Source organism: Aquila chrysaetos, chromosome 8, assembly GCF_900496995.4.
Source record: "Aquila chrysaetos chrysaetos chromosome 8, bAquChr1.4, whole genome shotgun sequence".
Lineage (NCBI taxonomy): Eukaryota > Metazoa > Chordata > Aves > Accipitriformes > Accipitridae > Aquila > Aquila chrysaetos.
This window is the reverse complement of record NC_044011.1, coordinates 36,479,117-36,494,920: the sequence shown is the minus strand read 5'-3', so window position 1 is coordinate 36,494,920 and position 15,804 is coordinate 36,479,117. Positions and strand designations below refer to the sequence as shown.

Genomic DNA, 15,804 nt, shown 5'->3' with positions numbered 1-15,804 from the left:
TTCCAAAAATCAAGTCTCCTCACAATCTACATTTCCTGTCACAGTACAGTCGGTTGGTTTTGTTTCACAGAACATTCTATCTCCGAGTGACATTTATAACCTATGGCAAGATATAACAAAACAGAGTAATAAAATTGGAGTGTAGGACTTAGAAGCTTCCTCAACGCCTGCCAGGCCAACGGGATTTCTGTTCAGTTTTCTAGAAATTACATTTTCCTATTAAGGACCACACAGAGAGAAACCTCAATTCCAAATTTAGAGCACATTAAAGCAGTGTTACAGTTTGGTGGTGGCAAAAGCTTTTAAGGACAAAAACCACACTGAAGGACAACTGATCGATATGTGACACTCAGTCACAGAACTGCAACGCTCATCCGTACACTGCCAAATATCACCATACGCCCTTTATTTCAGGAGATGCTCGACTCCGCATGCCCTGGCTCGCTGGGATCTCTTCCACAAGCAGGCTGCTCGCAAGGAGCCCACCGCCCCATGAGACAAGTTAAAGTTAGCAAGTCACCTGGTTCAGAGAGTGGAACAAGGGGCCTCAGTGAGAGCGCAGCTTGGGACTAATCCGTCCAGAGAGCTGCTCCGCCTCCCTCAACGTGAGGCCTTTAGCAGTAACAGCAGAGGTTTTTCTTCAGTTCCTAGTGTGCCTGGTACATCAAGGGTTACCGCCAAGCTTTAGGTTTTAGGCTAGCAAGCCTTAGGGTTTGCACCAAGCAGCAGCACACTCTCCTCTTCTCTCAACATTATGCTTCCATGGACCAAGAGCGCAACATCTGACCACAGATGTAGAACTGTGTCCCTCTACATGTGTACGGACTGCTGATCCTGCTGAAATACCCAATCACTCATTGGTTAAACGGAGCAGTAGTGTCCGCATACTCCGTGCCTGAGCCAGCATCAATCTACCACCTCATCTCCCGCCCGCCTGTGGCACGCTCCCCTTGGAGCGCCGCGCACACACACACCAGGTCCAGCGCCTCTGGGCACACGTGGCAATTCACCAGGATGCTGGGAACAGAGACTACCCCTCAGCACGCACCTTCCCTGAAACCACATGCTCTCACCTCCTCCAGGCCATGCCAGAGCAGCACAACCTTTATTTGCTGGAAGGGGTCTATGCTTCGGAGCAGAGGGGAGGGGGGAGAAAGCAGGATGGACCTGCTGAGACCAGATTGTGTAGCATGAAGACAGAGACCCCTGACAGCCCAACAGAAAAGGATCTCGCAGGGAAAGCAGGAACAAGTCAACGGAGTGGAGGTAGAAATAAAAGAAGGGCAAAGAAAGAAGACAAAGTCCACTGGGGTAAGGGGGCAAAGAGGAAATGCACAAGTCCCTGAAGGTGCAGTACACTTGGTGTTCAAAGACCAACCGCAACCTCTACCAAAACTTCTAGACTTAAAATCTTTTGAATACTTCCCAACCCCAGAGAGAGAGGTTTCAGTTTCTGGTGAGGAACACTGCTTTTAGGAGCATGGACACTGATATTTCAGTGCTCCGTTAAGACAGCACAATACAGAAACTCCTTCTCAGGTTTGGCTTCCATTTACTCAACACAGAAACATAAAATAGCTATGCCAGTCACTGAATTCGCAGGTTATCTTAATGGAAGGATATTATGCCCACACCCAAACTTTATTTTCCACACATAGCTGGAGTGTCAAAAGTGATTACATAAAAGCAGTATTTCCTAACCAGCCAAGGAGAACCACCCACTTTCCCTCCACCCACATCAGAATGGCATTTTTCCTGCTGAACGGAAGAAGGTACAAGGACTTCTTCCTGCTGTGGGCCCTGTAAAACACCTCCAGGCAAGTAGGGAGAACAGAGTAGGACCTCTACAACTCCCACATCAGCACAACTGTTAACTGAACCAATCATTCTCTTCAGATTGTAATTCAAATGACATGGTGAAAGGAACTGTGTTTTTTCCAGCAATGACATCTGCACTGAAGAATCCTTACCTCCAAAGTTGGCGGTAGAAACCTTTCAGAAAGGGAACTCTGTGGGTGCTTTGGCAGGCAAGAGAAGAAAAAATGCAGCATCTATCAGACTGTCGCCTGGCACGCAGCAAGGCTGTCCAGGCCCAAAGGCGTACATACCACAACGAGCATACAAGCCACTTCAGCCAACGCTTGCAGAACACCAGAGAACCGGCTGCCTCTTTCCAACCATTGCTCAAGTTGTAGCACTGGTCACAGCTGACAACAGGTACTAAGTTTTGTAATGAAGTACTATGTTTAGAGGAATAACTTCACTTGAAGAAGTGCGAGGAGGATAGATCACTGAGGGTGGCGTCTCCTATTTCCATATCAATGGCAAAAATTAGGCGATTGAAATAAACAAAGTAGTAGTACACTACTACTAGAATCAAGTAAAAAGAAAAATCTCAGAATATATCAAGCTCTAAGCAAGATTATTTTCAAGTGTATATTCAAACTCATTTCTTGAGCTACAAAGTGGGCCTTCACTACAGCAAAGCTTCACCTAAAGATATGAAGAAAATCTAAGATGACTTGAGTTTTTACAAACCGTAACAAAAAATTAATTCAGTAACATGAACTGCTCAATTACTGCTTCCATCAGAAGACAGATTTTGTTTCATGAAATACAGAAGAATGGGACCTCGAAATGAACACTGTATCTTCAGGAGAGAACAGCCTTTACTCCAAATTTTATCTGCCAAAAATCCATAATGGTGCAGGTTAGTAACCTACCTTCAGAGTTACAGTTAAGAGAAAGACAGAGCCCCTATTTTTGAATGGTATTACTTTGCATTAGTTACTGAAGTGGTCCAATTGATGGTTTTTAAAGAGAACTTTACAGGCAGACTCAACCTTGCCCAGGTGATCTTACAGCATTCAGTAAAACACTAATATTGTATTCAAACATACACACCCACACATCACCAAACCAATGATGGCATGACTGCTGTTTGCCTAACAAGAAAGTTAACAGTTTTGCTCGCTAGCACACACTCCTCTGGCCAGTTTTTGGGTGGTTTTTTGGGTTTTTTTTTTAAATATCCACGTATATTAACATATCCCCCTAATGAGAAAGGGAAAGCGTTTAAGGAACAACAGAACAGAGTGATGCACAAAGCGATTCATTCTGACTGCATTCCTATTTTTAACCAAAAACATTCCACAAATTTTACCTTGGCTTTTTGCAAATTAAATATTCCCTAACAAACAACAACAACAAAAAAGCAGCCAGCCACAAACAACCCTGTAGCTTCTCCTTTCATTAGCAGGAACTCTCATACTTTAAAACTTTGTATTATGGTTTCAGCTAAAACATAAGCTCCACCAACAAGAAATAGATTTCAGTTTTGTTTAAAAATAAAAAACCTGACACCAGCATGACAAAGAGGTGTCATTTTAAACTCTCATTTTCATTTTTGCTGATTGCCCACTAACTGGTATTGTTACAAAATACTGGTATTACCAGCATAAAACTAACAAAAATTAATACCAAAGTTTTGGATAAAATGCAGAGAAATAAACAGAGACAGATTTCGCAGGCAACTAAGAAAGAGAAAGCAAAGTTAACTGCAAAGATTTCCAGAGAAAAAGAGAAGAATGTTTAAAATGAAAGGGTAGTAAACTGACAATTCCAAGAAAAGCAATTTATGAAAAAACTGCCTTCCCCACCCCCAAAACAAACTTGCCAACAGAAAGCAGAGGACTTAAGTCTAGGCACAGGAAATAAGAACTCGGCAAGAACATGTTCTATCCCTGATCGCTGGGTTTTTGGTAACTGATGTACCCTTCCATCTGCTCCCACCTGTGACTCCCTCCAAACAGCAGCAGCAGGTCTATGGTAAGGTAGGTTTACTGTTCTGATACTCTCCTTATTTTTATGTATGAGCTCAGCATTAGAAAAACAAAAAAATCTAAATATTTTATTTTCTACATAGAAACACTGAGTAAACTTCATCCTGATGCACAGTTTAGCTTTGGTAGGAGACTGTATTAGGCTGCTAGATGGCAGTTTCAGTCTTCAGAAAATAAAAAACATTTCCTGGATTAGTTTTCTGGAGAATGTACACTATTCTTAAAACAAAACAAAGAAACAGTTGGCAAGAGTAAAGTTTTTAAGACTCCGCTTCACCTTTGCATGTTTAGAAAATGAGGAAGATGCCTAACTAGACAGGGACTGCTTTTATCTTACAGACCTATCACAAAGGGACACCGATTTTGAAGGGCCTCTCTTGTTAATACAAATACAAAAATTAATACTCAAAGGAATGACATCTGTGGCATGACTCATATGTAGTATAAAAGTTACATTTGCAGCAATCCCTCTAGGGCAGATATGAAAAAGAAATTGTCTGCTTCTTCAACGCGCCAAGTTGTTAATTTGTCCACAGTGAAGACTGCCCTAAGCAGCATTTCTGATCTCAAACCATTTTCTAAGGAAAATACACATATGTAGTACTACCATGAAGTTTTGTTCTTTTACAGATTCAAGAACCACAAAAACCTCAAAAGGCTTTTGGAGACCAGTGCAGTACCCTCACACTTCATAACCACAGGGAGGAACTGCCATAGTTTTTTTCTCCTGCATGTGTTGATGTCAAATTAGGATGAGTAAATTGCTACCTCTTGGCATAGAGTGTCAAAGACAACATACCTGGCCACTTAAAAGCTAAATTAAATAATTTCAAGGAGAGTCAAGTTCTTGGATGCCACATTTCCTATTGCAGAGTAAACAAGGGCACACAACTTCACAAGAATTTCCTGAGAAAAGCAGCTGCTTACACAAACTCCATTTAAATCATCTCCTGTTATGATGCAGTTGTTCCAAATATGGTATTTCACCAAATATTTAAGGGATTCAAGATAAAGAACATTAACTATTAATAGCATCTTTTCACATCATTAGATCAAGCTGCAGAGCCACAGCAAGCAATTAGGTTTTCTCATTTGGCTCTTTTTAGTTATACGTGTAAGTTTATAAAAAGAAGTTTCCAGTTTAGGAAACTCAGACTGTAAACTACTTGGAAATCTTTGAGGAAAGAATAAAAGCTGCTGCAGAAGATGGCAATTGCTGAAGATTCAAGTGAAAACAGGAGCTCCATTTTTAACATCTTAAGGGTATCAAGAGCTAGGATCACAAAAGGATCCAAGAGTTTTACTAATGAGGGCAGCTGTAGGTCATCTCAGGTCTTCATGGAAATTACTGCAAAGTGGTATGATGCATCACTTGCAGAGCAAGTTGCACTAGACTGCACAGGAGGTTCCTCATTTCATGTCATTTGAAATAGATAAAGAAAACAAGTTCAAAACAAGCATTTCAAACAGTGCTTGCTGCTTTAAATATTCTATTTATGGAAACGCAAGTCTCCAACGAGAAGCAAGTGTTTTCTTATTGTCTAAGCAAGTTTTTTTTTCAGTATCATATTTACATGGTCCAACTTGCAGCAACTTTTCCTCTTTTGGAAAAATTACATTTGAGGCAAGTTGCTCAGCAATGCAGATACTGTAAAGCGTAGAATGACAGAGGTAAGGTATACGCCATTTCATCTTCTTTTGATCAGCTATAGAGTGAAAAGCAAGAGAGACAGTACCACTCCCCTGCAATATCCAACTGCCAGCCAAAGCAAGAACAGCTACAGAAGGAGGATATATTAACTCTGGCTCTATCACAGTTCTTTCCATTACAGTTCCCAGACTGCCAAAATAAGTACACCAGGGTGTTTTTAAAAGGCCATTAAATACTTCAGACAGATAACTGCCAGCCTCACCTCACTCTTGCAACCAAACATTTTGATCAATAACACTACAGACAGGATCCAAGCAGCATTTCAGAGGACGGTTCTATAATGCCACTTCCTGTTAAAAGTCCCTCATCCATGTCAGTGTCACTGTATCTCCTCAGAGCAAGGACAGAATTTTATCTGGCACATTTTGTTATTAAAAGTAAACAAACAAACAAAAAGTCACATAGGTCAGCTCCAAAGAAACTTTTCATTATTCCTATACCAAGTATAACAAGACAACAAGGAATTCTCAGAAACAGGATCCACATACCTATCACAGACCAGCAATCCACAACGGCTCACCACGAGGAAAGTTAAATCCTCTGAAGAACAATGATAAACTATCTGGCTTCTGAGCCTAAACTAAGCTCATGGACGAATAAGTGACACACAACAAGAAGTGCCACATAAAGTAACTGTGCCCTGAAGGCCTGAGCCTTCTCTCCCAAGTGTATCAACTAACCTAATCACATAAATTGTGCCTTCTTACAGAGTTGGCATCAGGTGGTGGGTAAATACCTCCCTTTAATAAAGTCAGGTGGCCACAATAATCAACTGCCAACTGTTCACAGTCCATCTCTGATGGCTTGAAACACCCACTTCACAATCACAACCATATTTAATATATAAATCACAAATATATTTATTAGCAAAGCTTAGAATGAATTTAGAGCAATCTCAGATATGAACATTCATAGATCCAGCATTTACAGTCACCAATTTAAATTATTTTAATTAAATTTATTTAAATAAGTTAATTAAATAATTATTTAATTAAAAAGAAAGAAGCAGAAAGAAACAATCTAGCCAATGCAAACACATGTGTCCAGCTAGACATGGCTTTAAAGAGAAGTATTCAGTCTCTGGCAATATTTGTAACCAAAAAAATACTAGATAATTCCTCTAAAAACTAAGTAACTTTTAAGACCCAGACTCTTTAACCATATGTTGCAGTAACAAACAGAAATTTGGCTTCTGGCAGTGCCAGAAAGCTGAAAAATATAATTACACCAGAACTTACTCAAAGGCAGGAGGTCTAGAGAGCCGTGCAAATCCTATCATTATGCAGACATTATCCAATTTAATTTTAGAGATTATACCAATCATAAGATTCCCTTTCACCAGTTTGTACAGATGGAATTCTTCCCTGCTTTCCCTACAATTAAACAAATTAAGCAGTATTTAGATTAGCAAATTTATCATTGTGGAAGAATATATTTATTAGCTAAATTAATCTTTAAAGAACGGAGAAGAGATGCTACTGATTTCTTTTAGCATCTATTCCCAACACATTACCTTGCGCGACAAGCCTCTGACATAAGAGCTTATAGTCTGTAAAATAAAAACAAATTGATGCATAAGATATCTTCATCACAAAAGAAGAAAAAAGAACATGGACATTTATTAGAAGATTCAACATAGCCATTAGCATTTGTGTAAGAATGGCTTTTAATGTAACCGATAAAGCAGCGTGAAGATTACATACACTGTCCTGATGTCCCCCTCCTCCTCCTCAACAAAGAGGATCAGATATCAAGCAGCACTGCACTTCCTAGGTTGCAATAGATTTTGATCAATACAGGTTTTAGCTATCCCCTTCAGTTTTTTGCCACTTTGACACAATTCACATACACAGGAAAACCAATTTTCTTATCTAACGATGTGATCTTTTAATGAAAACATGGGTTTAAAACACTAGAAATTCATCCTTTTGCCCTTTGAACAGCATTTCTCAAGCTGAAGCATGAATACTTGAAGACCTGGCTGAAGACCAAGAAAAGAAGCAACCTTTATTCCACCACTACCACATACATTTTTCTACTTCCTCCAGATCTTGCTTGTTCCTTTCAGTTCTGCAGCTACAACCTGCTTTTGAAGGCCTCACACATGCTCTTTCATCTGTTTTACTTGGCATTCGTTTCCTTATCACACACAAAGGACAGAGATGGAGAGGCATTAAGGAATTTTATATTCTGTCAGAAAAGAGGGAACAGCAGAGTTCAAGAAAAACTGTCACAAACCAGTAACGACTGGATAAGCAGTAGGATTTTGACATTAGACCAACAGCATCTAATAGACTGAGAACATTTTTAATTGGCAAGAGAAAAGTTTATATTTATCTCAGCCTTGTGTCTTATTTAAAGACATCTTAATTAACATATTCTTACTAGCCAATGAAGTTGATGACATGATTGCCCCATTCATTAAAAAGCTGCAAGTAAAAGTTCACAGTACGTTCCTAAGACACAAAGCAAGCCTTCCAGCAAAACCAGGGAGGGTCAAACTGGTATTCCTAACACTTCTACATGGAGGGGCGGGAAACAAAATTAAAAGTATTCTTTCTTTATACATCAGAAAGCAGTAACTGGAGACAAACCCGTTAAAAACCATGGGGAAGAGCAGTAATTTAAAAACATCTCTAACTTAAAAATCTTTGTGTTTTGACAGCTACAGTTAGCAGCAGATTATTTCCACTTGAAAGATAAAAACATTCTACTGAGATAATTTGATTTTCTCAGACTTTGTGAATATTAATAAGCCCATTATTTTATTGCTATTGTAATAGTTCTTCTTGATGGAAATACCAATTAAAAAAAGCTATCCATCAAATGTATGTCATAGGAAGTCCAGTGATCTCAGTCCTAGCTGTACTGTGCTGCCCAAAAAGCAGTCTTGAAAAGTAGAAAACATTACGCAGTGTTTTCAAAGCATAACAGGACTAATTTCTATTTTAGATCATAAGAAATAAAAATACCACATGAAAACATACTCAACTGTTCCACTTAGAATACATCTCAGTTCACTATTTTTCACTTGGTAATAATAGCTTATTTTCTTTCCTTTCTAATACAGCTTGATAGTTACACAATTTTCCTCCTGCTTCATGCATAAGCGTTTCTGAGTATCTCAGGACAATTTATCTGTAAGCTACATGTTGCTTTACATTTTCTAGCCAGCACTATTTTCTTGCTTAGAAAATACCTAGAACCCAGAGGACGTTTTCAGATTGAACTATGCCTTGCTAATTTTTATATCTTTCATAGTTACTATAGTAACACGCCAGCTCAAAAAAAAGGCTTCTTTCATTCAAAATATTAACAGAAAACAAAGAAACATAACTGAAGCACACCAAGACATGGCTCAAGTTGTAGGTTAACTGCCCTTTGTTATTCTAATACCTTCCCAGCACACAAAGGCCAGACTAATCTGATGAGAGCCACCAAGCAGTTGGGTGTAGCAAAATGGACATTGAAACAGGCAGGCAGAGGCACTAACCTCCCTCAAAATCGGGTGGCAAGCAGCAAAGCCCCCAAAGGATTCTAACAGCGTGGGAAAATTGGTCTCCAGGGTTAGAAGAATGATGCCTATATGCCTTCTGCTAAGTAGCCAGGCTCCCAGACTGAATGCTCTCCAAAACCCTCATCCTCCCCACCCTGGGCCTTGGAAGAAGAGGAAGGAAAATGAAAACAACATCCTCACAATACACCAACCAGAAAGTTATACTAGCAAAATGCATCGCAAATTACTGGAATAACACATAATGCATCTGCAAGCCACTTAGAAATCACATTTTCCCAATCACAGATCTACTTTTAAGATTGTCTTTTCACTATGCCAATTGCCAACCACAGTTTATGTCTGTCCTCGTGAGCTGCAAAGTTTAGGTCTCTTGACCTTAGGCCTTTATATTCCAACGACCACTGATTTCCAACCCATCTGTAGATCAGCTGTTGCAAAAGGACTTGACACTTTCCTAGCAACTTTGTACCAGTCAGCAGGAGAAAACCGCTGACCGGGAGGCTTAAATGTTGTCCTCGATCTACAGGAGTGCTGCTGTTAGTGGTTAGTGGTCTCATCTCTATGAGATAAGAAAGAGGTTCAGTGCTCACCAGTGGTGCTACAACAGGGTAGACAAGACAGTCATCACTTTGTAGACTTGCTGCAAACTTCCTTAAGCACAGATGGGGAGGAAGGGAAAAAAGGGGCAAACACACAGTAGTTCTCCACTGTCTCCTACCTTGCGGTTTGTAGGATTTCATCTCCAAGGGGAAAACTCCCAATGCAATCCAAAACTTCCCTGAGGGCTACATCATTATATGGTAGGTGGAAGCTATGTGGTTTTATCCTGGAAAGCAAGTCAAAGGATACACACACGAAGCAAATATACTATCAAACTTGGCAGGACTATCCTTGCACATACTTCTGGTTAACAGAAGAAATAGCTGTTTGGTTTTTAGAAACTCTTACACCAGCTGAATTACAGAAGCAGGCCTCACTGTGCTAGACATTGCACATGCACATGACAATAAATAAAACCAAATAAAAAAACCCATCCCTTGTTGAAGTCACCTAGATGGGAACACAAAATATGAAAATGAAGATAGTAGCTTTACTATACCAGTCAAATTGCTGGTTACTCTCCTCCTAATATGTCACTATAATGGAAACTGTGTAATAGAAAAAAAAAAAAAATTCACATTCTACCTTTGACATATCTAGGTTATGACCACCTCCCTTACAGCTTTACTGACTACATTTGGGAAGAGAAAGGGTCTTGCACCTCAAAGAAACACTGAAGATCAGTGGGAACATATTTTAATAAATGAAGGGTGCAAATGAAAGTCACCAGTGGTAGTATTCAAGGACAGCTATATTTTTTCCCAAGTCATGCTGCATTCTGTCCTTAAAATCCACACAACTCCTCTGTACGAGCCTATGCATACGTAGCAGCACACCAGAAAACTCGGCAACACAGAAAAAAATCTGAGGATTGTATCTGCTGCTTTAGAATTTGTATACGATGCAAATTAGAGGGTCTCCATATACCTATTGCAGGATAAAAGGTACGCTCTATAGAGTGAGCCGAAGCAGGTATAGATCACTCCATTTAATCACTGCCTACCGCAGCCGAGGTCAGCTTGGTGAGGGTAAACTCTAACGCAGAACAGTTTGTGTGCTCCTGGTACAGCTTGGGGCATCCCTGCTGACCTCTGCTTGACACTGTCTGGCACATAAGCAAACTGTTCATGAAACCTCTCCTCAACATTGATGAATTAAAACCAAGTCCTATACAACTAAATGGAAAAACAAGACTAATTAATAAGCTGGCCCTTCACAGCATTTGCATATGAACTGAATCGTGGCCGAGTTGCAGGCAACTGACACACAAGGAGACATCTTTATTTACTTTGGATGCTGGTCTGTGGCTGGTCTGGTGGATTTAGTATACGGGTTTCTTGTAAGTGCAGTTTAACTTCAAAAAACAATAGTCTCTTCCAGGAAAGTGATACATGACCTCCCTTCAAAAGCAGGATCTAGTGCTGCTAGGATCTAGGGCTTTAAAGATGAAAAGCAGTTATCTTCTCATCATAGTCTACTGATTAATCTTACTTTGGACAGCTAGCAAACAAAACAAAACAAAAAGTTCATTACTTTTACCATGTACAACCACCTCAAATTCTTCTTTGCGCTGTATGTAAATTTAGGTAATCAGAAGATTTAAGCAGTAATCTCTCAAGAAGAATTGTAGGTTTTGCTACCCGCTTAACAGGGAGTAGCAAAAAAAGAAAGCATCCAGGAGAATGTAAGTTCTACTGCAGTCCTCTTGCTTGTCGTCTTCTGCAGCAAATATTTATGTTAGCTCTTAAGAAGGCAGGCTGCTCATACACAGCCAGAGACTTGCATTACATGTAATTATGTCACAGTCTCTTATAACAATGATACTGAATACTCCTAAGTATGTAACTAATAGTCATTACAAAGATTTACTTCTTAAAACACCTCCAGATACATAAATAATACATTTTAATGGGCCATCAAGTAGTCCATACATTTTCTCTGTTGTTATACTGACAAAAAGCAGCACCATGGCCTATTGTTGCAGCTAAAAGAATCCTTACTATTCTTTCCATACTTGCTACAGGCAATGCTACTTTCTCCTTCTCTTGGAAATAGAATTTCAAAGTTATTTGCCTCAAATGTTCACTAAATCAAAGCCTTAGGTTTTAAATATGAGAACTGAATATTTTCAAAATTTCTAGATTGTGAACTTCAATTCTTCAGTTATACATTAAACTCATACAACAGAGCTGAAAGTAAATGAAACTGTAACTCTCCAGAAAAGAGGGAACCATCCCAGACACGTGGCTATCCATGCCATAAGTCACCCTGCCACAAGCTGCAGGCGTCAAATTGATTTTGCCAATTTCACAGCAAGACTGAAAGTGAACTAATTTGAACCCTAAGTTAAATATTTTGGATGCGATAGTTTTAACACCAACTGCTAGATGCAAAACTAAAAAAATACTTGATGTTTAAATGGATACTTAGCATGCTCAGAACAAAGTTCTCCTGCATCTGAGAGGACCCAAAGTATTCATGACATAACTAGACAGTGCTTTTATCAAAACAATTCGTTCTCATCTAGTAGTTTCAAGTACTTAAGACATAACCTCTAATATTCCAACCCATCATTAGATGAGCACTGTGTGTTACAATGCCTTGTCTTTGGAAACCAGGCCTCCCAGAGACATGAGTCCTCACTTCAGAGCGCTGAATTAATCATCACTGATAAATTAAAATAACTCTTTGACACCACTTCTCAGCTACACTACCCAATTCTCACACAGTTAGGTCTCCTCTACTCTAACAAAGAAGAAGTATTTCAGGAATTACTGTGCTCTTTGCCTTACCCTCCAGGGGTCAGAGAGTAGAAAAACAAATCAGCTCTAGAAATCCCACTTTTATCCCTACTTTTCAAAGCAACAACAAGATTTGGTTGATCCTGTTCCTTCCATTCTGTTCCGCTCAAACCTTCCAGAGCTCCAAAGAACCTGCCTAGAAAAAATTCTGTTCACCCATCATACAGGATCCCTCCTCTTAAGTCTGCTGCAAGCTTTCGTCATCATCTGTCCTCCAAATGGTGGAAATAAAAAAAATCTCCTTGGCGTATTGCTACACAGAGAGCTGCCAGAAGAACAAAAAAAAGTAGGCTTTCTGAAAGACAACAGCACAACTAACCATGAAGTCCTGTCACATATGCAAATAAAATGCATTGTGACACTCCCCCCCCTCCCCCAACAAAATTAAATTCAGGTTTAACAACAGGCCTTTTTTTATTATTGTTCCTTTTTCTGATTGAGGCCCGAGTATCATGCCCACTCTTACCATGACATCAAATTATTATCGAAATCCTGCATCTTTAAAACATCTACAACGTACCAACATGACAATAGCAATGAAGATAAGAATGCACCATCATGGTAATAAGGCACTTTGGCTTGTTCATTCGCACTGTTTTAACGGCCTCAAGTTAGCTCTTGTATTTTGAACTAAGCAGAAGTGGAGCCAAGGCACGACTGCAATCCGCACGCAACACATTAGTCATGCCAGGTCAGCTCCTGGATCAGACCTCGCAAGGAGGGTTCTGGCACTCCGGCAGCACCAGCAATTGTTCGGGGGGCCGGCACGCCCTCCACCGCAGCGGTTTTGGACTCCGGAGGACCCAACGCTAAGGGGTGATCCCCTTCGACACGCCCCCGCTGACAGCTAGGGCTAGCCGCGGCCACCCGGGAGGCACACGCAGGACGGGAGGTGGACATTCTCCTCCCCGCACTGCCACACCTACAGCAGCAGGCGGCCCCCACCGGCTTTTGTGCTTCCGTACGTACACTTCACTAGTCCACGCTCCCTCTCGGGGCTTAAGATCCGCCGCCTGGAGCCGGAGAGCGGCGTCTCCCACAAAGGGCTGCTGGCCGCCGGGCTCTGCCCGGCCCGCAGAGACGCCCATCCCCTCACCTCCCGCCTGGCTCCCCGCCTCCGTGAGGCAGGCTTCGGAAAAAAGGGAGGTAGCGCTGCTCCTCAGTTCCTCGCCCCTCCCAGCGAGGTGGTTTGTTTAAAATGAGTAAGATTAAAAGCATCTGTATTTCCCTCCTCCCCCGCTCTCCCACGGCCGCAGCGGGTGCCCGCCGCCGCAGGGCCGCCCCCCACGCCCAGCCCCTCTGTCGGGCCGCCCCGCGGCTCAACCCTGCCCGGGACAACGCGCTGAGGGAACGGGAAAGCGGCCGCTACACCGCAGGCGGGTTTTGCGCCGGGGGAAGAACCGGCGGGACCCGCGGCCCCAGACGGGTGGGAGGGCGGCCGTTACCTCAGGCTCTGCCCCCCGCAGCCCCCCCCATCCCCGGCGACGCGGCCGTTGCCAGGCGGCGGCGGCGGCCTCGCCCCCGGGCGGCCCATGTGCGAGGCGGGGGCCGGGGCGGCGCTTCTCCCCCCTCCCGCCATTAGCATAAGAGAAAGGGGAGGAGGAGGAGGGACAGAGAAGAAATTAAAGAAAAAAAAAAAAAAAAAAAAAAAAAAAAAAAAAAAAAGGAAATAAATAAATAAATAAATAAAAGAAGGGGGAGGGGGAGCCCTTGTTTCCCGCATGAGCTGCGGCGGGGCCACGGGGAGCGGGGCCGCGCCCCGGCGCGGCTGAGGGGAGGCAGCGATGCCGCAGGAGGCGGCCGAGGGCCGGCAGACAAAGGGAACCTCCCGGCGGGGCAGCGGGCAAAGAGAAGCGGAGCGATTCGGGCGGAGGCGCCCGGCCGCGAGGACCGCCGCCCTCCCCGGCCCCGGGGCGGAGGCACTCACCGGCCGAGCCGGAGGAGGACCCTCTTCTCCGGGGGGCGGCGGCGGGCTCGGACTTGGGCGGCTGGGGCTGAGCGGGCCGGGCGGCGGCCGACGGCTGCTCCTGCGCGGGGGACGGCGTGGTGGCGGAGGAGGAGGAGGAGGAGGAGACGGCTCCCGGGGGGCTCCAGTCGGGCTGCGGTGGCTCCGGAGCGGCGGGGCGGGGCGGCTCGGCGGGGCCGCCGAGGTCCAGCAGCTGCGGCGGCCGCTCCTGCAGGGCTGCGGCGGGGGCGGGAGCCGCGGCGGGCTTCCTCTCCATCACCTCCAGCTGCTCGTCGAAGTCTTCGTCCTCGTCCTCCTCTTCCTCCTCCTCTTCCTCCTCCTCCTTCTCGTCGTCGAGCACGAACTGGTAGTTGAACTGGGGCTGCTGCGGCCGCGCTGGCCCGGAGGTGGAGGAGGAGGAGGAGACCAGGGGCGACTGGTCCAGCTCGTCCATGGTGCCTGGAGCTGGCTGAACAATGAGTGCGCGGCGCTGGGGCTGTGCCTCTGCCGGCGGCGGGGGGGAGGGCGAAGGCTGCGCTGCCGCCGCCGCTGCGGGACCCAGACTCCACGCCCTGTTGAGTCACCGGTGGGGGAGGCGGCGGGGCGCGGCCGCCCGCCCCGCCCCGCTGCCGCGCTGAGCGACGGCGGCGACAGCCAGTAGGAACGGGAAGGGGCGGGGCGCCGCCAATGAGGCGCGGCCGCCTCATGAATATGCAGCGCCGGGGGCGGGGGCGCGAGGGATGGCGAAGAGCGAGGATGGAGAAGTCGGGTAAAGTTCAGCGCGGAGAATGCGGGGTGGGGCGGGGGCGGGGGCCGGGGCCGTGGGCCGGGGCGGGTCCCACCTGCGCGCCGCCCGGGGGCCTCGCGGCGGGGGCGGTGCTGGGGGGGAGCCCGCGGCGCCCCCTGCGGGACGGGTCTGTGGGGGGGGAGCGCCCCCCCCGCGTTAGCGGGGCGGGGGAATGTCCCTGGGTCCCTCCATCCCTCCGCGGGCCGGGCTGAGGCAGCAGCGTGACAGACATCTTGTGAGCGCGTGTCGTGATTCATCACTTTGCTCTGCCAGGACTAGTCTTACTTTTTTTTTTTTCCTTTCCTTTTTTAAAGAGCGGCCGGAAGCCCTTACCTCTCTTGAAAAGGGGAAGGGCGTCAGGGGGACCTGTGATCAGCCGCCGCCCGGTTTCTCTCGCCCTGGATGCGACTGGCGGGTCCCGAGGCATCTCCGGCGGCTCCGCAGTGCGGGGCCGGGCGGGGGCGAGGCTCCTTCCCGCTCCCGCTCCTTCTCCTCGGGCATCGCGCAGGCCGGCGCGGGCGGGAACGTCACCCCCGGGGCTGGGAAGCGGGGCCGGTCAGCGCCTTCCTCCGAGGGGAATCGAAGTTTTAACCCAAACGTG

General features: G+C 44.8%; 1 protein-coding gene across 3 annotated transcripts in view; it reads right to left on the bottom strand.

Moving 5' to 3' along the window:
* The window catches only part of RTN4 (reticulon 4), a 48,469-nt gene extending 33,478 nt beyond the window's left edge, over positions 1–14,991 (bottom strand). For 2 of the 3 annotated variants that reach the window (XM_030023273.2, XM_030023274.2), the window contains exon 1: positions 14,399–14,881. In XM_030023273.2, coding sequence (XP_029879133.1) covers positions 14,399–14,870 — 472 coding nt within the window. In that variant the 5' untranslated portion in view covers positions 14,871–14,881. Of the gene's footprint in view, positions 1–14,398 lie in introns of all 3 variants that reach the window. The other variant, XM_030023272.2, reaches the window with a different exon arrangement.
* Positions 14,992–15,804: the final 813 nt, after the last annotated feature.